Below are 22,971 nucleotides of genomic sequence, written 5' to 3' on the forward strand. Positions count from 1 at the left end.
GTTGCCCTGCATTGCTTCATGCTGTCAGGTTGGTACGTCTGCATCCCTCTTGTGCAGTCCTGGCTCTTCCTGGGCTCCCAGCTCCATGTCCCAGAGCTGCCAGCTCCCATGCCCAGGCCTCGTCTCACCTGCACACAGAATTGTGCCCCTTCCACTCGCGGCATGCCCATGTCTGTGCCCTGGTGCTAAGGCAGCACCCTGCCCCTTGCCCACACTCTGGTCCTGGCATCGTGCCCCCACTCATCCCACACACTGCTCCATGGCTATGCGTGTCCCATATCCAGCACCCAGTCTGCCCACAGTGCCCAGCCTTGTGTCTGCACGCCAACGCATACCCTATACCCAGCCTCTCCGGTGTTAACGCCGTGCACAGGTGGAGGTCTGGAGCAACCTGCCGAGGTAGCACACCACTCACGAGGCATGTTTGCTGTCTGCGCTGTCCAACTAACATGCAGACAAAAGGCTGCATCAGGGTTCAGACTGGGACACCCCCAGACAAAGCCTCGTCCCCTCAGGCTCAGCCCGGACTGAGGCCCTTTCGTACGTACATCTGGGAGTCGGCGAGAGGAGACTTTTGAGCATCCTTGATCTGAAATGACTCCTGAGAGCTGCCTCAAGGGCCCTTTTCCTACCTAGAGACAGAGACCCCATGTTTTTCTCCTGGCTTGACTCTTCAGGCAGGCGGGTGGGAAAGGACAGGCACGTGAAGGGGTTAACACGGTGCGCTGGTTGAAACCATCCCGTTGTCATTACAGACCCTGCTGTTCCAGGCTGCAGGCCCTTAGCAATAAAATGAGGGGTAATTTCATCCCGTCACCTGCTGCTGAACCATTGAAAGAGCCCAGAAGCAGGGCAGGGCTCCTGCCAGCACCTGCCTCTCCGGGGCTGGCCGGCGGCAATGCTTGCGGCAGTCTCCCGTGACTGCCTCGCTCGAGATGGGGATGCAGGATCCCTGCCTGCTCCCAGCTCCCGGGGCTGGGTGCTACCCGCCGCGGGGGGCTCAGACAGCCGGCATGAATGCACATCTGTGCCAGCTGCAACTCCCGTGCCAGCCCCGGGGGCTTGTGCCAGCTCCTTTCCTGACTCCGGCCTTCAGCAGGCTGCCCGCAGATGGCAGCACAACCTTACAATTCACCAGCCAAGGCCCATAAGAAGATCCCCCGAGCCAAGGAAAATACAGCCAGGCCAGAGACATCTGCTTCGTCTACCCAGCCTGATGGCAACTGCTCAGCCTCCGCGGCGAGAGCGGTCTCCTCTGCTGCGACCGAGCAGAGACTGAGGGTTCATTTTCTGTCGTCAAAACCAAGTGAACAGTAAAGAGCTGCCATTTTCTGAGCAGGCCTTGATCGAAGGAGGGTTGCTGGAGTCCAGAAAGGTGGACAGGCACTGCCGCGAGCATGGGGAGTCATGCCTCCTGCAATCAGGTCCTCTGCGTGTCTTTGGGACACTCATCCCCTACCTAGTGCGGTGCAAAGGGGACGTGTGATACTGCTGGCATAAGCAATAGGCATTGCAGTTATTTCCTATCCAGGGCACATTAACATTAAGTGTCCCCCAGACTGCCCCTGCTCCACCTTGCTGGGTCTGTTCTCCCCGACTTGGGCTGCCCCCTGGCCAACTGCTCCCCCCGCGTGAGAGTCACGACAGCAAATAATCTGTGCCCAGAGACGCTGGCTGCTGGGATTAGCGCTCCCGCTGCTCTTAATGATATCTGTGGTGGCTGGACAGCCGCCGCAGTCACCCGCACCCGAGCGCCACGGTGGACCTGGTAAGAGATTCCCGAGGCTTGTTTAGCTCCCAGAGAAACCACATCCGGCAGGCTGGGAAGGGAGGTCGGATCATGGAAGCAGTGGTGCTAGGATAGCTGATGCTCCGATGCCGACTTGCATTGCTTTGCAGGGGATCATGGAGCGCTGTCTCCATCCCGGCCTCTGTAATCATTGCTGCTGGCTAAGGTGGACCCGAGGTTTTACAGGTGGCCTACGAGCTATGTCTCTCCATGTGCAGTAAGAAGTCCAGCAAAGAGGGGCAAAGGAAGGTGTTTGGGGAAGGGAATGGAGCAAAGGGATGAGGACTGGACTGTCCTTGGAAAGGGAGGACTGGAGGAAAGGGTTATATCACAGCATGATTGGTTGGGAAGTTTCAGCAGTGAAGATCTCCACGTTCTCATAGGATGGGGGGGAGCAAGGGATTAGGGGCGGCTGGTAGCCACGGGGTTTGGGGCGCGGGTCCAGTCCCGGAAGCAGAAGGGAGAGGAGACGGTCGTGAGTAGACTGCGCTGCCAGCCCGTCGCCTAGGAGGGAGGGTTGAGAAGCAGAGGGAATGGAGATGCCCACTTCTCACTGCCTCCCCCAGCTCTTACCAAGGGCAGGTCCCAAGACCAGTCATCCTCTCTTTTCCACTTCATCGCCCATTGCTCCGCTGGGGAGGGCCAGCGTGCCCTGCCACCAGGGGCTCTCCCCTCTCTGCTCTGACCTGGCCTCTGCACCTTGGGACCTGCCTTTTCTTGCTAAACCTTTTCTCCCATCTCACCCTAGCAGGTGCATGAGTGCTGGTGGTAAGAAGGGACTTCTCAACAGCCATGGACAGGTTACAGCGACGGGTAAGGCAATAGCTCACAGCTTCTTTGCTACTTTTGCTCCCTTTGCCAAGGGTTGCCAACATCAGCTCCCAGTGGCAAATAGGAGGGAAAGCAGATGACATACCTGTGTCTAAATAATGCATTAGCAGGCCAGCAAGTGCTTTGATTCATCTCTCTACTGCAGCACTGAGACTCCACTGACTAATAGGATCCATGTTCCCGGCTTACACGGGAATAAGCAACAGCAGCAGCCGGCCCTCGCTTTCCCTGTTTCTTCCTCTGTGTTCTTGCTCCTGCATTTTGTGAGCAGCTCACCCTATCTTTCCGCCCCGCATGGATCCTGATCCCTGCATGCAAGCTGCCTGATGGGCACAGAGGGGCTGCGTGTCACATGAGTTAATCCTCTCCCATGCAGATGCCAAGAGGAGATGAAGGTGCTATAAATAGTTGGTGAGGTCCTGTTGGTTCCAGCTCCTCTTTGCAAAGAGCAGGCAGGAATTAGAGAGAATTTATGTTCAGTCTGGAAGGAGATGGAAAATTTTTAAATATTGCACGACTAAAAGAAATGGCAGAAAGTGTTACAGCTTGTAGTAGAGAGGGGTACGTGTCTCGATGGCACTACGGTATAGCAGGTGACAGGAAGCGGCATAGGCTGTTTCCTCCAGAAAGCAAGTGCTGCATAGAAGATGGATGACACGTCACAAGACTATGCAGAAAAATAAAGCAAAGGTTATGGCTAAATGAGTGCATGGAGTCAAGCGGGGAGCTTGGAAAGATAATGTCCATGAGTGGGACCATGGACACTTAGAAAAGCTTGAAGCGTGGTTGCAAAGAGGATGGAACTGGACTGTCCACCGTGGGGGCAGGTGACAGGACAAGGAGCAATGGGCTCAAGCTGCAGCAAGGGAAGCTGAGGTTGGATATTAGGAAAAACTCTCATTGGGAGGGCCGTGAAGCATGGCACAGGCTCCCCAGAGAGGTGGCGCAGTCGCCATCCTTGGAGGTTTTTAAGACCTGGCTGGATAAAGCCCTGGCTGGGATGATGCAGTTGGGGCTGGTCCTGCCTGGAGCAGGGGGTTGGACTAGATGTGACCTCCTGAAGTCCCTCCAGCCCTCGTGGCCTATGGTTGTATGAAAAGGAGGACAACTTTACCCTGGACCCTGAAATGAATGGGAAACCACTGCATGTATTCCAGAAGGGAGGATGTGGGTCTGTTCAGAGGGAGGAAGCAGTGTCCAGATGCTGCAGCCAGGAAAGCTGGGATTTGGAGAGGCCCCAAAAGAAGGGGTTTTGATGAGAGGAGATGACAGCCTGAACAGAGCACTGCTCCTCGGCTGCCAACAGTTTTGGCAGTTCCCCACGCTGTGGAAGCAGGGAGGAAGCAAGCGCTCTTCAGCTAAGGTCGTGCCGTGACTCTGGCACTTCACTGGGACCTCGAAGGGGGACAATTAACTCTTGCAAACTCCAGTACGGAACAAGGGCTCTGGCAATAACAGGCACGCTGGGTAAAATCAGCTTCTTATTGAACTGTTTCTTTAAGACACAGTTTGCAGTGATTCCAGCTGATCTGCTGCAAAGTGCCATATATGTGTGTGTGGTGTGTACATAAATATATGCATATATATATGCATCTATATTCCGTGGCACTGCTACGGATTAATTTCCTGGTGCAGCAGTGCTGGGAGCTTCATGAAAGTCTGGTTTGTAACCTGTACAGGAGCTCATAGTAAAACCAGATCAGACTCCTATTGAGCACAGAATAAAAACCCCACAGCTCATTCCGGGTCCATCTGCCTGCCACAGCTTCTAGTTAGCAACACGCTATGTGGAATAACATGTCCACTTGGCACACGTGGGAAGCAATTTCCTTTCTCTCTCTTCCTTTCTGTCTCAGTCGTACTGAAACCACGCGTCTCTTCTGTTTGCAGCAGACCTCCAGCAGCCGGGGCCTCCTCAAGCTGCCTCGGATGGAAGTGAAGTGGATCCATGTGACGCTGATCTTCTTTCTCCTGCTCTCTGTTGCCATGACCGGCTGCTTCTTGTGGCAGTACAGTCTCCCCAAAGTGGAGCCGGGTGAGTACGGATCAGTCGGGCTCTGCACCGTTGGGAGGCGAAGCCTAGGATTTTGGTGATGTTCACATGAAGGGTTTTCTGCCTGTGTCACCTCCCCGGGATTGAGCTCTACACTATTTTGGAGGGGCTCTGCAGGAACCTACCTAACAAATAGAAAGCAGCCAGCATAGCCCTTTCCTCCCCATATATCCCTATTTCTCAACATTCGTATCTCATTGCACAGTCTCCTTTCTCAGCTAGTCAGGGCAAGGAAACAGAAGCACCTAACAAAGCGTGGAAAGCACGATCCAGTCAGCCAGCCGCCTCTCTTGAATTATTCCCAGGTCCATCTGGAATGGAGGGGAGGTCAGAAGCAGTGCAAATGTGCCCCCGCTATCCAGAGCCAGTACCACTGGATCACCCGATCCCTATCCTGAAGGATGCACTGGAGAAGGTTTGTGGGGATAGGATGGAGGGGCTGCATATTTTTAATTCCAGCTGGCGCCTTATTCCTAGGTGCAGACACTTCCTTATTGCATGGTCCTCTGTACTGTGTCTGTATGAAAAAAGAGAGAACTGAGCAGCTGCAGTCCTGTTGCTTTGCCTTCAGTACTACGTAAGGCCATAGAACAGGCCATTAAGGAAAGACTAATTAAGATGTGGAGGTAGATAGAACATGGTGGAAAATGAAATGCGGCTCTATTTATAAAAGCCTAGATAACTTAATACCTTTCTACAATAAAATCATTATCTTCGAAAATTTCAGTAAATCGTTTGAACCTGCACCTTGCAGGAAATTACTACCTACAGTGGAGAAGATGGGGGTTAATACTAAAATTGGAAGTCAAATAATAATAAGATGGCTCCGGGGAAACTCCAGTGGGCTACACAGAAGGGGAGCCATGAGATCGAAGAACGGTTTCTGGTGGTGTTTCTCAAGGATCACTAATTTCATTAGTCAGGTATCCAGATTGTAGCCCTATTGACCTAAAGGAAAAAGCAGTCAGGGGTCATGGTTGAGGTGATATCTTTTATTAGACCAACAGGATTTTTGCAAAAAATTAAAGAAAAATATTTTTGCAAAAATCTTGTTGATCTGATAAAAGATATCACCTCTACCATGAGCCTTGATTGCTAATGTCATTAATGGCCTTTATGCAAGAACCAGGTTCGTGATGATGAAAACTGTAGGTGACACAAAGTTGGGGGTTATTATGAACGCTGCGGAGGATGAGATTGACACACAAGACAGATAACTTTGTGAGCTGCGGTAATAACGCGGTACAACATTTAGAAGCCGTGCACTAAGACTGATACCAAGAACTCGGGATGCAAGCTGGTTGCTCGTGTGCTGGGGGGATGTAGGACAAGAGGAATCTCAATGTCTTAGCCCGTCGCAGAACGACAATGAGCCAACGACGTGCTGTGGCTGTGCAAACACCGAGGCAGTTGTAGGACGTGTCAGCCAAGGCACAGGGAGGGATGGATAGCAGCCCCGACTTGGATGCCCATTAGCAAGACCTCATCTACAATATGGGGCATGATCCCACCATCCTTGCTAGGCATGCAGAGTGGAGAGGTCATGATGGCAAGGACCTTTGGTTTTAGTTCATGTTTTCCGCCAGGGGGAAGGTTGCCTCCCTTTGTACCACAGGACATATTTCACTTCCTAGAATCATTTGGGCACGTTTCATTTTCCACATGCCCTGCCCCTGCAGGAGCCCAGGACACGGGTGATGACCTCCATCTCCCTAGGTCTGCTCCTCTGGCAAGTCAGAGTTTTTGAGACCTTTAGGTTTTTTGTGCCAAAGATCCATTGCGAGGTGTCGGGGGACGCTTTGCAGCTGCGGCATGTGAGAGGCGTCAGAACGGACATTCTTGTAAATACTCTTACATTTAACATGTATTACACAATTGCCTCTCACATTGATGCCCTGTGAGGTCTCTCCCAATCCTATGCCCTTAAAACCACCTTCACCACAACCCCTTCCATAGTCTTGGTTATCCTCTGGGTCAGTACAAAGATAACAGCATCCAGCTCAATTATTGCCACAATTCACATGTGCATGCCCGAGACCCTGCCAGTAATGCAAGAGCTTCAGAAGAAAGCACGCAGGGATGAACCTAGCAGGACCCTGGGGAACGAAGAGCCTCCAGAAACTTCAGGAGCTCGTTGTGCTCTTCTGCAATAATTCCCATTCCTAATTACATATCTAGCCCTTAAAGTTCCTCCTGTCATCCTGCCTGAATTTCACAAGCTCCCACAAAGTTTCTGATTTACCTTTCTGACAGCAGGGTTGTTATTTTCATGGCCAGGTTTATCAGGTCTGAAGTTTCAGCGATGGCTGAAATTCTGATATGTTCCCTTCATAGCGTGCATGTAAGATGGCACGAGCTAAGTTTATGGACAGTTCACACTTGGCCGAACTCTGCTGGTATCGAGGGAGTTGTAGCACGGGCAAGTGTGTTTGTGTTTTCAGAGCACGTTGTTATTTCAGAGACAACAGAGGGATGCGGGAGGGACTGGGTGAGCGTGGGGATAAGGGTTGGGCACTTTCACAGTTATTGACTCTGCAGCCGGGGAGTTAGTGGGGTAGGATGTGCCTTGAGGTCCATTCATCTTGGCAAGCACCCAGGACCTTGTTTCTGACAGGCTTTCCCACCTACTTTCCTGCACCTAAGTGGTGTGCAAGAGATGAAGGTTCTCTATAGGAGACACAAGAGTAGCAGTAGCCACGTCTGACGTTTGTTGCATGAAGTTTAAGTGATGGGCACCAGCCGAGGTGGATCATTGGTCAAAAATGTTTGGTTGAAAGATGTTGATGAATCTGAGGGCAGGATGATATTTGCTCGGCAGTAAATTTGGGGCATGCCTCCCATTTTGCACCAATACACTACAGAATCGTAGACTCACAGACAGCGAGGGTGGAAGGGACCTCGGGACGTCACATCTAGTCCAACCCCCTGTTCCAAGCGGGACCAGCCCCGACTACATCATCCCAGCCACGGCTTTGCTATGGTATGGAGTCATCTCTGGTAGCAAACTCATTGCCATTTTCTTGTTATCTTCCAGGTGGACATGCTGCTGCGCAACAAAATCCATAGCCCAGGCCTCTCCACCATGTCTGCCATCGTTATCTACAATGATACTGTGCTCTGGACCGGTAACTTTGGGAAGAAAAATGGCTCTAACCCCTTCTCAGCAATGCCTAACGAGTATACCATTTACAGGTGAGGCAGCAGGTTCCTTTGCAAGAGGGGTTTTCTTGTACCCCAGAACTAGCCAATGGGTTAGAGGACCACGTCTGTACCAGTGCCCCTCAGTGGAAAAAAAAAGGGATGTGCACACTTTGCCCCTCGATTACCCGTGCAAATCTAGGTCAGTCACAATGAGAGAGCTCCCATAAATCCTTCCCTCTCCCTGCCCTGCCTTCAGCTACAATAAGAAAACAGTCTGCTGTCGCAACTGGTGTTGCCGTGAGCCTTTTTCGATTTAAAAAAAGCACAGTGTGTGGTTATGCAAATGTAGACCTGGACAGTAGTGTTTGTTATCTCCCCCAATTATTGCACAAGGATTGCAAATGGAAGCATTTACCTTTTGGGGGGAGATTTTGAAGGGTTTTTATCGGAATGAGGTCAAGTTTTTCTAACTTTTTTTTTTAATTCAAGCAACATCAACTGTTCTTCAAGTCTGTAAGAGTGAAAAGAAATGTGATTTCCCCCTTGTAGAAAAATCTGGTTGGCATTTTCAGATGGAAGTAGAGCAAAACTCTGAAGTCAGAAATGTGGCATGGACATAGTCTCCAGTGAAGATCAGTGTTTTGGGGCTTGGGAAATAAATGGACTTAAGTTAACAACAGAACGAATTTTTGGAAATGTGTTTTATCAGTAGTGCTGTATCACTGTAGTAGTGTAAGCTGGAAGAGCTGCTGGAGGTGACCCACGTCGCTGTTTGTGTCATAACAGGATTGCCAGCATCTCCAAAGTCTTCCCCACAATCATGCTATACCGACTGTGGGAAGAAGGAAAGGTAACGTCTTTGGATGACCCTCTGGAGCGTTACGCTCAGGGCTTCGTTATCAAAAATCCCCTGGGGCGGCTAAAGGAAGCTGAACAAAGATACACAGCTGACGGGCTGATCTTTCTGGAGAAGGGGTCGCTGCCTCTCAAGCCGTCACCTGTCACCCTGCGCAGAATGGCCAGCCAGCTCTCAGGTGACAAAACTCCTCCGCTTCCACCTCTGCAGACCTCATCAGAGCCTCCCAATGGGTTCAAGGCCCTAGTTAAAAGAGCCAAACTCCCTTCCCCAGTGAGGACAGATCACACTAGAGGAACGCAAAAGCCCCTGTTCGGCTTTTGCAAGTTAACATAGTCCCGTCCTGATGCTGGTCCTGCAGATTTCTGCAGTTGCACTAGCATCTCTGTGATCTTTTCCCAGCAAGTCCAAGAGCAGGTGACCAAAAGGAGGCCTCTCTCATGCTAGATGCTGCCTATTGACTGAGCAAGCTGCGGCCATGGTAGGAGCTGCTGCATGTCTCTTCTTGGCTGCTTCTTGTCAGAGTATTTTTTTCTTTTAAAGCAAGAGTCTGCATTGCTACCAGTAGTGTAGATGTACTAGTCGGTTGGCTACTGATACAAGAGGCAAGAGCCAGGACCCACACCCCAGCGTTTTATTGTTTAAACCCCAAAAGCACAAGAATACACACCAATTCCTGTGTTCCTCAAGTGGCCTGTGACAGCTCAGTATTGATTCTCCTGTAGTACCCAGGGGAGTTGGGACCATGGAGGGGGATGGCGTACAGATCAGTAGCAGGGCTTTTTGGATCCACACATTAGATGATAATAAGGCATGAAGTCAATTGACTCCCTCAGCACTGCCTGAATAGAAATGCCACTGCTGCTGTTCTGGGCAGCGGTTCAGCTTCCCTGCTTAGGACATGCACCCCTGGATCCCAGAACAGCCGCTGCCCAAGAGGCACAGGAGTTTCTCACAGGCCCACCGAGGCCAGTCAAGGACCTTGATGGGGTCATACAGGCCCTGTTAATACAGGCTGATTCGCCTTTCCCTATTATTGCCTGGAGCACTGTTCTGGACCCAGTGTGTTTCTGCAGCACGTTTGCCGTGCCTTTTATACACCATGCAATAATCACAGCTGTCTCCACGGGCACTCGAGTCTTCACTCTCAGCTCATTATTGCACTGGCTCAGTAAACGTGTCCAAATGTTTTCCCTCACGTAAGTCAGTAGGTATCTCTCGGTGTTGATACCTGATTGTTCCCATTGCACAGGACTGCCTAGGAGGCTCCGGTCCACTAGCCTGCTGTGGAAGGGAAGCACACAAGAAGCACTTGCTCTCCTGAAGGATGATGTTTTGGTGGCTGATCCAGGAACCAGGTCAGATAAATGCAACATTTACATTTCTCTCGAGGGGCAGGCTTCTCCTTCGGGTGACCGCAGCGCTGTTCAACGGCTAAGGAATCAGTGCCAGCGTTACAAATAGCTGCATCGAGGCAAAAAGACATGACAGAAACTACCTCCGCAGTGGGGAAGGGACATGTTGAGATCACAATGATCCAATACAGAAAGACAACGTGTTTGTCTGCTAAATACGTGACATGATAATAGAGTCATTGGACCAGATTTTCAAATGGAGCCTAAAGACACTGACTTCCCAAAACGCCTAAGCAGGCTCCGCCTATTAATTTCAGTTCCTGCAGGCAGGGAGAAGTGACTTTCATGTGATGAAGGGTAAGGGTAAGAAACCATCCCTTCCAAAACCTGTGTTTTCACAAGGACGTAAATCCCAGCTCTGTCCTTCCAGACCGGGAGTGAACTAGTTAAATTCTTCCTACTTAGCTACTTTTGAAAATCCTACTGGGCAGCTTTCAGCTTAATTAGGGAACTGCATACCTTTGAAAATCTGGCCACTTCTTATTGTCAATAGAAGCTATAAATATTTATCATGATTAAAAATGATGTTATAAGCATGCTGTCTAGGCTTCAAAGTCAAGCACTCAGAAAATGTCAGAATTTAAGCTGCCTGTTGACAATTTAGAAGGCACAAGCAGAGCAAGATCCAGTGTTTGGAAGCTGAAGCTAGACATATTCCAACTAAGTGGGACTAAATTACAAACTTTTCAGATGTTTTAATTTAGTATGAGAGCAGTTTGCTTCGGCATGTGGCAGACTGTCTGTCATGAACAGGCTTTAAATAAACTTTGTCCATTTGGTTCCCAAAAGTCTGCTCCGCTTCAGCTAGGAGTTATGGGCTCGATGCAGGAAAAACGGGTAAAATGGTGGTCTGTGTTATTCAGGAAGGTTTACTAGGTGATTATTAATATATTTTAGGAGCAGAGGGACCCATAATTTATGCAGGCCTGAGTATGGCACTCATCACTGAAAAACTTATGGGGCCAGAATCTATTTCTCCTGATCCAAGCCTCTGAAAGTCTGTTAACACATCTGCTTTTGAACACACCGTTGTCTTAGCTAAAGACTGAGTGACCAAAAGCAGCGAGGAGGAAGAGGAGGGTCCATGCGTCTTTTGTTGTAGTGATTTTTCAAGGACTCCAGCAGCGCAGAAGAGAATCACACCAAGTCCACGTGTGCACCTATTCAGTGGAACGGGCCAAAGTGCGCACACCCATGCATGCTGCTTTGGGTCCATAAACACCGGGACATTTTAACAACTTAAAGGATCTCATGGACTTAATGGTTCATGGGCTTATGCTTCTTAAGGATGTGACACGACTTCAAAGCTTGACGCTATCTTGCAGGCATAAACTGGTTTAAGAGCTTCTCACACCTTAAGATGCTTTAAGTGCTTAAGCCTACAAAACCACTTAACTGGGACTTTCAGGGCCTGCTGTCGTGCGGGCCTTCAGCCCAGACCTGATTGTTATCATATAAAAGATAATTAACACAAAAAAATGTATTGCTACTAAATATAAGGCATGGTAAATAAGGTTCTGGAGACGATGCCTTTGGCATGTATTCTTTGTAGTATTTTTCACCCCCTCAGTCCCTGCTTCTTAAGTGTGTCTTCATATACCTGAAGGTAATGCAGACGGGCGGTGTTAATGGTGCTGTTGCATCTCACCCGCCGTGCTCCCTGACTCGCCGAGACTCCTGAGTCACAAAACAGGAAAAAACTCTCTCCTTTTCTCCATCCCGTCTTCATTCCCCCTTTTCTGATTGTTTTGGAAGTGGCTCCAGGTCACAAAAGAGCAGGTTTGAGATATCTCCGTTCCTAGTTTCCGTAGGGTACATGACACTTTCTGTTCATGAAAGAACAGGGCCATTGACTTCCATGTGTCAGGTATCCAGGTGAAGGGCGTTTGTGCCCAAAAGCCTGCAATTAAAGAATTTTTTTTTGCAAAAATCTTGTTGGTCTAATAAAAGATATCCTCTCTACTATGAGATCCTGATCGCCTGGGTCATTGACGGCATTTGTAACATGTCTGTGACCGCAGCACCGGCAAAGGCCAGGGCTCTTGCAGTCCTATTGAAGGATGACACTGAGATGCATGTCTCTCTCATTGCAGATGCCATTACAGCAACTTGGCTTTCTCACTGATGGCCCACGTGTTGGCTGATCACGCTGCTGCGGGGGAATACCAGCGCTGGGTTTCAGAGAATATCTTGGATCGCTTGGGCATGGAGGACACCGGCTTTGACATCACACCGCCCATCCGTTCCCAAATGGCAGTGGGCTTCTACGGCAGCGGGCAGCCAGCGCCCCTGTACGACCTGGGCTGGTACCGACCCTCCGGCCAGATGTACTCCACAGCCGCTGACCTTGCCAAGCTGGCGATGGTTTTCCTAGGCACCTACCACCGACGTCTCTTAGAGCCTGACACTGTGAAGACGATGCTGACACCTCTTTTTAAATGCTCGCGTGAATACTTCGCCAACAAGACCGGCACCCCCTGGGAGATCAATGAGCAGCTGGGCTATGACGTCATCCGAAAAGACGGCGACCTGGACGGCTATTCGGCGACCTTTTCCCTCATCCCCAAGCTCCGCTTAAGCTTCATCGTTCTGATGGCAGGCCCCAGGCCCCAGGGGGGGGATATTGTGACGCAGACGTACGAGACCCTTATCCCTGCCATGGAGAGGGCATTTCGGGAAGCAGAGAAGAGCCTGAACCCTCCCCCGAGCCCCACTCCCTACGTGGGCTACTACACGTACTCCAACTTGACATTTTACGAGATCAAAGCTGGATCTCACGGGGTGCTGGTCATGCAGCAGTTTGGGCCCCACATAGAAGAACTGATCCCTGAAAACTACCGGACCATCAAGCTTCACCACCTGGAGGACCGGGTCTTCCAGGTGGTTTTTGACAAAGAGTTCCCCTGCGTCCTGCGCCTGGGCTCTGCCTCCATCTCTCTAGAGACCCAGGATGGGCAGCTATTTAATTTCTACCCTTTTGACCGCAAAGGTTTGTCTCCTGGCTTTGATGCTCCCGGTCTAAACACGTACAACGTGGTGCGCATACACCGCAAGCCTGTCTTCTACAGCTAACTGATGGGGGCTTCAGGTCGGTGTGTCCCCCACTTGTCCTCAGGGCTTTGGAGAGGCCACATTAAAGGGAAAGATGATGGCCACTAACCATTTCATACAACACTTTTTCTTTTCTGGACTGACTCCAGTGGCTCGTCTGCCCGGTCCTGCGAGTCCAGCTGCGTGTTGGGGACGCAGGTAAAAACGACGTTCTGGACCGTGCTGGGAGGATGCTATATGGATGCCAGTGAAGACTCTCCACCGCAGCAGAGCAGCTTTGACCACCATCAGGGTGCTTGAGACTGGCCTCAGCGGGTCTCTGAGAACCTCTCCTCTGGCGTCCAGGGTTTTCAATGCACCACATTGCATCGGATCCGCACCATGGTCTTGGTGAAGTCACTTCCTTTCTCTCTATTTTAGCTATCTCATTGTAAAAGGAGGCTTATAGGCCCTCTCTCATGAGATGCTGAGCTAATGACTCATTAGCTAATACCTGCGTGGAAATATTAGTCACAAAACCAGTATTCAGCACTGCTGTGAACTAGAGCCCATAGGCTTTCCTACCCTGAGTACCTCTCTCCCAGTTATCAATGCTCATTCACGTTGTTACCAACGTGGGGTCAGGGCTACTGCAGTTAAATACGGATCAGGTCGTAAGCTGGTGTAAACCAGCATTGCTCTGTTGGAGTCAATGGATGAGCTTTCCAGATGGTATCAGCATGTCGTTTCATTGGAAGAACAGACGTGGCGCCCAGCTGGCAAACATCAGCATCGCTCCATTGCAGCGAATGGCAGAGATCTTCAGCTGGTTAGGAGTCAGAGTAACTCCAGGGGCTTCGATAGGGGTAGATGAGTGCCATTCCTCTAGGGCTCTACCAGGGAAAAGCAGTTGAAAATATGGCCAAAAGTACATATGTGACAGAGTTAGCAGAGATATTGTCCATCAAGCATGATGCTTGGTGTGGGAGAGAAAGTCGAGCCAGAGAACACGGCGCTTTCTCTCGGCATTGTTAAGGAAGGGTTTTTTCCCCCACAACTAGAGATTTTCACATTTTGTCTCTTGCTTCTTCCCACCTTCTTTAAGCTATTTGCATGATATTGTGAAATGTCATTAGAGGCTTTGACTAGAGTGGAATATGACAAGGCTTAAGGCAGAATATTCATTTCTATGAGATGAGCTGTGTCCCAAAGAGCTTCTAATAAGTGTCTTTGCCAGTTGAGAAGTGAAACAATTTTGCTAACAATTGACTTGGGTTTGATTGGATTTTATTTTGTTTTGAGGAGGTGACCTGCATTTTGAGCTATCTGGAAACTGCGTTTTCCCCAGAACTCTTAAGTTAAAAAATTAGCAGGCAAGGCTCTGGAGTCAAAACTAATAGAATAGATTTGCTACAGTTCCCCTGTCCCTAGGGATGTCACCAAAATCATTTTTGCATTTTAGGAAATGCAGTTAATGGAGCAGTAATAAACACATAGATCACCTGGGTGCACGACTGCTTCCAGGAACCTCTGCCCATGGCAGGGGGTCGGACTTGACGATCTGCTTAGATCCCTTCCAACCCTATCTACTATGAAACCCTGATATGGTAGAGGACACCCTGGACACATCTACATATGCACTTTAATGTACAGTGCATTAAAGTATCACTAAAATGTGCTATTTAGTTATTGCACATTAAAATAGGCTAATGCACATTAAACATCACTTAAAAACCAAGGGCACCTATACATATGACAGCACTCTGCTCTGATGCGCTCCAAGGTATACTAATTAGCATGCATCTGCCAGAGCATACTAATTAGTGCTCCAGCAACCTCCACATCACATGTATTCAGTGTCCCCGCATTTCAAAATGGCGGTCGGTGTGCATTAGCTAAAGCTTGTTGAATGAATACATGTGACCCTGCAGGCACTTTAATTAGAGCAGCTCTCAGAGCCACTCTAATTAAAACACCTCCCTTCCCCCTACAGTGCGTATATAGACCCCCCCTCCCTCCGTGCTCTTTAGTTAACACACATTAAGACAGGCTAATGAGCATTTTCTTAGGACCACACATTGTACCAGATTTAATGCGCATTAACTAAAGCACATTAATGCACGTGTAGACATGTCCAAAGTGAACATTTGCATCTCTGTAAAATAAAGGGAATTCAGCTAGATTCAAAAAGTGGTTAAATATCAAAGAACCTGATTGAGCCATTTGTGCCCAAGGTTAAAAGCCATGCAGAGGCACCTGCCCCCAGAGGGAGATTGGGAAGGCCTTGGCACAGTGTTCGTGTTACTGAGAAAGACATCCGGAGCCTGCAGAGATGGCTGCACTGGCAGGGTGGGTGCTAAAGAAGAAAGCAAGCTTCGTGGAATGAGCTCTATCGCATGCCACCTAGACAGACTAGGGGCCCTTTTTACAGATGAAGCAGCTGTAAAATCCTTGCTAGGACAAAGCTCCATTTTGATTTCCTTTCTTGGAAAAAAAAAAAACAAAGAGTTTGCATTTTAAAGTGTTTTCTTTAAAACAAACCAAGTTTGTTGGTGATATGCCAAGATTTAGGACATGCAAAGAAGGTAGCCTGAGCCATTGAGAGGAAAAGGAAGTGTTTGATTTATTTTAGTTGTTTAAACCTTTTTTTTTGTTGCTACTTGTGTTTTGTTGTGTGCGCGGTGTGTTTTGTTAGATTTTTGTCAACTTCTGCTTAACTCCAACCCCGGAGAAATATTTGGGGTGGAATAAGATGTTTGTGAAAGAGTCAACGCCATCATCCCTCCAGTTGGAAGCGGAGAGATCCCAGGCAAAGCAAAGGCTCCTCTCTAGCAGGAGAAGATGACAACTTCATGAATACAGTCACAGAGTTGAACCCCTTGCAGAGACGTGGGACTGCTCGTTCCTAAACCATTCCAGGTAGATGTCTCTACGGCCTTGTCTTGAAGCCTCCAGTGAAGGAGCTTCCCTAACTTCCCAGCCAGCCTGTGCCATTGTCCTACTGTGCTTATGATAAAGACATTTTCCTGAGATTTGCAAAAGGCGGGTGATATCTAGTTCCTGAGACTTAATTCAAGTCTTCTTTGCTGGGGTTTAAACCCACTACATCTTTTTTTCTGCCTCTCTGGCATGAGGGGATTATTTTTCTCGCTGTTCTTTACGGCAGTCTTTGGAATATTTGAAACCAGCTACCATGTGCCCTACACCCCGTCTCATTTCCCCCAGAACTAAGCAAACTTACTCATTCAACCTCTCCTTATACAGCTTGCATTGCAACTCCTATAGAAAAGGTTTTGTCACGCCTCTAAATCCCCCCAGTTTCTCCACATCCTCCTTAAAAGATGGTTCCCAGAGCTGGACACAATGCTCCAGCTGACCTTAACCAGCACCAAGCAGAGTGTTACGGTCACAGAATCACAGACAACGAGGGCTGAAGGGAGCTCAGGAGGTCAGATCTAGTCCACCCCCTGCTCCAAGCAGGACCAGCCCCAAATGCATCATCCCAGCCAAGGCTTTGGTCTTAAAAACCTGCAAGGATGGAGATCCAACCACCTCTCTGGATAACCTGTTTCAATGTTTCACCACCCTCTTAGTGAGAATTTTTTTTCCTAATATCCAACCTAAATCTCCCTTGCTGCAACTTAAAATCATTACTCCTCATTCTGTCAACTTGTCTTGCTAATGATGCCCCTGTTTATAGAGCCCCAAAGTGCAAATGCTTCTTTGTGTGCCAGGATCACACCAGTTCTCATGATCCATCATAACTCCCAGACCGTCTCTGGCAGTGCTGCAACCCAGCCCCTTATCCCCCAGGTCTGCATTTGATGGTATTCTTTTCCTTGCATTCGCCCCTGCTGAGTGTCATTGTGTTGCCTATAGCCCATCAAGATTTTAACCCCGTCCTCCAGATTATTTGCACCTCCTACTTTTGTATTGAGTAGAAATATTTATCAGAAAACTCTCTACTCCTGAATCCAAATCATTAATAAAACAATTCAATGACTTCACTTGAATGAACACTGAACTGAGACCAGTGGATTCTTACTTGAAACCACCTTGTAGTGTGAGAAAACCTGAGAAAAGAATCTGCATTTCCATGCAAGATAGTTCAGTTTGTGTGGCACACCATATAAATACATGTTATGAGGTCTGCCTATAACATTGTTATGGCTATTAAGCATCCATCTGTTCGGTTGCCCCGTGCTGCTTGCTAAAGGATTGCCAGTGGTTAATTTGTCCAGGATTGATAGGGCAGACTACTGGTAGGGTATTCTTATGTCCAAGTCTACATAGGGTGAAATAGGGTAGATACCTTCACTGATAAAAAAGGGTACCTATAGGATATCTGAGGTCAAACAGGAAGTTATTTACTGTGCCACCTATCCCTAGAAACAGCTTCAGTGCCACAAGACTCGAGGGCAGCCAAAGTAATTCCAGTCTGAGAAGGGCTCTAGAGAGAAGCCAGGAAAATATAGGCCAGTGCATCTAATTTCTGTTCCCAACATACTGGTGGAAAGAGGTCATTAGCTACATTAGTAAGAAGGCAGGGTAACTTTGCACCTTATCAACTAACTACACCAGAGATGCACAGTGAAGATGCTGTCAGGAAGCTGTAGGAAGCAGAGCTGCTAAAAAGAAAGAAAGCAATAGCTAGAGTCAGAGAAGAGGGGAGAGCATCACTATTGCAGGCTGTGAAGCTTTTGAGCAGCAAGAGCCTAGGCCAAGGGTCTGGGCTTGTATACTCAGCCCAACCCACTCTGCAGCCAATGAGCCTGACCCCTGCAGCCAGCGCCGCTCAGAAACCAGGTGGCCCTGATGAGGGTGCTCCAAGGAGGCAATTAGAGCCCAATATAAGGACCTGCAACAGGGAGGGCTGGCTCCTTTAGAAGAGAGGGAATGGCCTGCTGAGAGTGTTAAAACCCCAAAGGAGGGAGCAGAATGAGGCTTAGCTGGAGCTTGCAAGGAGAAGGTAGGCTGCTGTGCGTGGGGAACAGCCAGGGGGAAAGGTTGCTGTTCCTGTGTCTAGAGAGATTGGGGTATTTTTGGTTTCTTTGGTTTGTGCTGGTAGAGTTGAAACTTGTCTGGTGGGAGCTGAGCTTTCTGAGGAGCTCATTGCAGTTGCCCATCAACAACAAGCTGAAAACCAGGATGGATGCTTCGCTAGCCTGAAAGGAAAATGAAGCTTCCTGAGAGCTTATAGGGGCTTGCTTTCCTATTCTCCTTTTTTCTGTGGCTCCTTTAGCAAGTGGTTAAAAACTCACTCCAGAGTGATGCAGTAATATCTCCTCTGGGTGGCTGTTAATTGACCTGGGTAGTTGCTGGAAGCATGTGGCTAGGAGGGGAGAGGTGATGAGAAAAGCTATAACGTAGAGAGATGCTCCTTCCTTTGGCAGAGCAAAGAAGCTGAGGATTGGGAGATGGCCCCTCGTTATAAGGAGCCAGAGCCCAAGGCACAGGGAAGATTATCAGCTGCTCCACAACTAGTTTGTTTCTCTCTCATTCACGTGTGCTTGTCTTCACTGAACCTTACCATCACCACGTGCCCTGTGTTAACAGTTATGATACTGCCAGGGCAAAAGATCAGCCATGAATGTCTCCTTGGGGCAGCCAGCATACCCTGCTCATTTGGGGTTTCCAATTTCTTCAGTGATCTGAGCCACACGCGATCAGGTAGGCTTGTAACCTCATTTTCCTTGTGCTTTAGAAAGTGCACTATCCTGCCAGCAAAAAGCCTGTGGGTGGAAAGAGAGAAATCATGATTCAGTCTCACTTTGCCATTCCAGCTTTTGCAATCGTTGCCCTTCCCTAGTTATCGGCCCTCTATTCTTGCCCTGCTTTGGGCAGTAAATAACTGAATAAATAGCTGCCCTAGCTGGTAGGATAGCTGATGTGGGCCACAACTCTCAGGGGATTTGGCTCAATTAACCCCACCTGGGGTTAGTTTGCTCTCCCTGCCTCTAACTCGGTAGAAATTGAGTTGCCTTTACAGAAACACAACCCACATACCATGATCTTGATCTCCATGTCCTTCCTTTTGAAAAAGAAATGAATAGGCAAAGCAAGGCAGCACGTAACTTAGTGCTCAGAGTATTAAAGGAGATTAAGAACTGAAAGCTATAGAAAGAGATGAGTGCACTGGCAAGGCAATTTCAAATGACACGATTGGAAAGGGAAGGGGGAGAGAAAGATGGTGAGCCCTTGTTGAGTGGGGATTATGTTGGGATGTGATCAGTTATGCTCACAGATTTCTTCAGGGATTGTTAGAGGGGGAGCAGCATCTATGTAAGGCACCAGAAGGCAACGCAACTCCCAGATTTGCGCGGTGTGAGATGAGCCGTGGGGTAGTGGGGGCCTGTGATTGCGCTGTTGAACATCCTGTGCTGCTAGTGTCTGAGCCTCCCCCCTTGGGGCCCTTCATGCCTGGAGGTCCCATGCCCCCTCCCCTAAAACTGTCCCTAATACTGCCCACTCCCTCCTACTCCATACAGGCTGCCCCACGGGCATCCTGGCTGCTGTTCCAAGTACACCGAAGACCAGGGAGCTTGAAATCCATGCATGGGGAGGGGAGGGCCTGCATAGGGGCATCCCCACAGCCTTTCTGGGGTAAGCAAATGGAGAAACTGTTGCGTTGCATTGCAGCACCATGCCGTGCAACCCCCTAGATTAGCCCATGGATGTGGGTCTTGCTTATTGACTAGGACTAGAATTAGAAGCATCCCGATAGTAGGAAAACTCAATGTTTGAATTGCTATGTATATGAGATGACGGATAAAACACCAGAAAACTACTGATGGGAGTGGGTTGGCTTAGTTAGCAGGAAAGGCACAATTCTAGTGAAAATGGTATACACTTCAAAATGAAGCTGACTCACAGCCCCCTAATTAAATAGATTTCTTTATTTTAATGATAATTTTGCACTTCATGGGTGGGGGGAGGAATTCATCGGATTCCTTGCGGTGTTGTTATGGACATCCCTGCAAATCCAATGCCTGGTGGGTGGAAAATCCCACCAAATGGGAGTGCATGCATTTACATTGCTTGGACACTCATTTTGCACGCTACCACATGCCGTTTGGTGTAGCGGAGAACGTGGATCACTGGATCTGGCTCAGACTATAAAGGCTGAGTAATTTTGAGGCATGACCATAGCAGAATGACAGCTCCACCTCTCTCTCAGTGACAGTATAGGGTACTTGCAAGCAGCTGGGTTTAGCTTTTGGACCTCATACGAAGGCTTAGTTTCTCTCCCCCCCACTCGTTACAGCAGGGGTGACCAAGCTGCAGCCCATGTATCACAAGTTGCGTGGGCAACTTCTGTGTGTGACACGGCAGACCCAGGAAAGGGCAGGGAAAGTGTCAGCAGATGGGCCAGGAAGCAAACAACAGAGCAACAGATTGGGCAGCCAGCATGGGGCAAGGAGCAGAAAGCAGAGCAACAGATCAGGGAGGGGCAGGAGTTTGGAGAAGGGTTGCCAACCCTCCAGGATTGCCCTGGAGTCTCTGGAAATTAGATATAAATCTCTAGGAGAGTGCTGAGAGTCACCTGGGAGATCAATGAGGGGCATTCATTAGAATAAATATTAATTGTTGCATCTCATTTATACAGTAGTCCAGTGGGATTTTAAAGTGGGCATTTGCCTTCCTGATGTAAAGTCTACACGCCGTAATCTGTAATGATAGATGCAAGCACATGGGCGTGTTGTCATCGGGCTGCGGACATGTTGGTGTTCTGGACACCTCCCAGAACAGATTCAGAGTTGGCCACCCTAGCTGGGTTGGCATTAGAGGAGGGTGTGAGCACATTGTGGCACAGCTGCCAAAGAGGGTTGGCCCCCACTTAGTGGCTTTCCTGGACCCTCACGCTAAGAGAGAAGCAATGCAGCAGGGCCCTGTGTTACTGCAGGGTTTGCTCTACCCTAATGCTGCATTTCATTGTATGCTCGGCAAAGAATCGGTGCCTGGGGGGCGTTGCTCCTGTAAAGCTTGCCCACGCTTTCACTCTGCCTTCCTTGGCCAGGCGGTGATGTCGCCTTGGCCAGGCGGTGATGTCGCCTTGGCCAGGCGGTGATGTCGCCTTGGCCAGGCGGTGATGTCGCCTTGGCCAGGCGGTGATGTCGCCTTGGCCAGGCGGTGATGTCGCCTTGGCCAGGCGGTGATGTCGCCTTGGCCAGGCGGTGATGTCGCCTTGGCCAGGCGGTGATGTCGCCTTGGCCAGGCGGTGATGTCGCCTTGGCCAGGCGGTGATGTCGCCTTGGCCAGGCGGTGATGTCGCCTTGGCCAGGCGGTGATGTCGCCTTGGCCAGGCGGTGATGTCGCCTTGGCCAGGCGGTGATGTCGCCTGCCCCACCTGCGAGATGAGCCTGGTGGAAAGTTACTGCGGTGGAAAAAGATGCATGAGAAACAAAGGCTCTGTGCAACAGGTACAGTGGGGGCGGGGGGGACCAGGGGAGGCAAAGTGGGGCCCAAGCAAAGAGAAACATCTTGTTCACACCATCTTGGTTAACAAGGGGGAAGACCCCAGAGGTAAATGCTTTGAACTGACTGTCCCGGTTCTTTTTGTCTCCAGGCCACTCGAGGAGCATTATGCTATGAACTGAAAGCAAGCAATTTTGCACTCGGATGGCAAAGCATTGCCTGGTGGTGCCAAACCCAAGGAAGGGTGGTGGAGGCTGGGTCACCTGCCATTCATATGGCTGCTGCGTCTCTAAAACCATGAGCTTCCCCCTTCTCACACTCTCCTCCCTCTCCCCCTTCACGAATAATCCAGGCGTCCCCCACTCTGAAGCTGGTTTAATAGCCTCACCATTTAAGCAGCGCTACCACAGAGATTTAAATTACAAAGTTCTCAGATGCAATGATTTTCTACAACCCTCACCCCAGGGCCAAACAATCATTCCCTAGGATGCCATTCCCGGTTTTCATTTGATTTCCTTCCCTGTCTTGCAGAAAAACGCAGAGAAGAAAGTTAAATGTCTGTAATTTCCTGGATTGTTCTTGTAATACAGGACCTTGTTTCTGGAGGAGGGGAGGTGGGATGCCATTTTAGCCTTGTTGAGTCTCGGCCTGTCTCTATTACAGTATCTTGTGGAAAAAAGCAATGGTAAGGTTCAGGTTGATGGGATTCCTCAAAGGACCTTCAGGCTTTGTCTTCACTGCTGAAGTTGGTGATTATTTTGCCACAGACTAACTAAAGTACATTAGCTAACCAGCTGAAGATCTGTGGTGGAGACGAGGCAGTGTCTCACTGGGATACAGCAAAGCAAAGGCGACTACGGGTAGAGCCATAGTGTTGACCTGACTTGGCCACCTTGCAGTCAATCCCCCCTAGGCTTTCTCAGCAGAAGAACTAGTGCAGGTGATGTATCTCACTGCAAAAAATACCTTCCCAGCAGTGCAGACAAAGCCTATAAGCAAATGAACAGCACGGCAGAGGCACTGGGAGGGACACCCTAAAATAGGTGGCGTTCAAGAGAATGCAAAGCCTAGGCTTTCTTGGCGCTCATTAGAGCACAAGGCAAAAGGTGTGCTGCTTGGGAAACGCCCTGCAACGAAGTATGCAGAAATGACACTGCCGAATCACACGGCACCGGGCTTCTGGCCTGTTCGTTGCAAAGTTTTACACTTTTCAGAGAGGCAGCCTGCTCCGTGGGACCAGAAGCCAGAGCTCCCGGCTTCTAACCCAGGTTTCAGAGCTGTTGTGGTCCTGTCATTGCAAACCCGACTAAAAGGGAAGGTCTCATTTGCATTTAATTCCCATACCCACTAATTACATGGCTGTTATAGAACGTTGTGAGGCAACTGTGTAAAGAGATCAGTAAAATCTGGCAGTCGGATTAGCTGTGGAAAGGTCACGTGC

The 22,971-nt window shown here is 49.3% G+C and overlaps 1 protein-coding gene across 2 annotated transcripts; it reads left to right on the top strand.

Moving 5' to 3' along the window:
- Window positions 1-2,522: 2,522 nt before the first annotated feature.
- On the top strand, window positions 2,523-19,985 carry LACTBL1 (lactamase beta like 1). Of its 2 annotated transcripts, XM_090023371.1 has the most exons (7): window positions 2,523-2,602; window positions 4,511-4,655; window positions 4,979-5,088; window positions 7,708-7,865; window positions 8,601-8,848; window positions 9,923-10,028; window positions 12,179-19,985. In XM_090023371.1, exons 1-7 carry the CDS (start codon window positions 2,582-2,584, stop codon window positions 13,155-13,157), a joined length of 1,767 nt encoding a protein of 588 aa, XP_089879497.1. In that variant the 5' UTR covers window positions 2,523-2,581; the 3' UTR covers window positions 13,158-19,985. The 2 variants fall into 2 exon arrangements, with proteins under 2 accessions (XP_089879497.1, XP_089879498.1); XM_090023372.1 differs by lacking the exons at window positions 2,523-2,602; window positions 4,979-5,088 and having other exon boundaries at window positions 4,522-4,655.
- The last annotated feature ends 2,986 nt before the right edge of the window (window positions 19,986-22,971 follow it).

The sequence above is a fragment of the Crocodylus siamensis genome, chromosome 12 (assembly GCF_052110815.1).
Source record: "Crocodylus siamensis isolate JL-2025a chromosome 12, ASM5211081v1, whole genome shotgun sequence".
In the NCBI taxonomy this organism is placed as follows: Eukaryota; Metazoa; Chordata; order Crocodylia; family Crocodylidae; genus Crocodylus; species Crocodylus siamensis.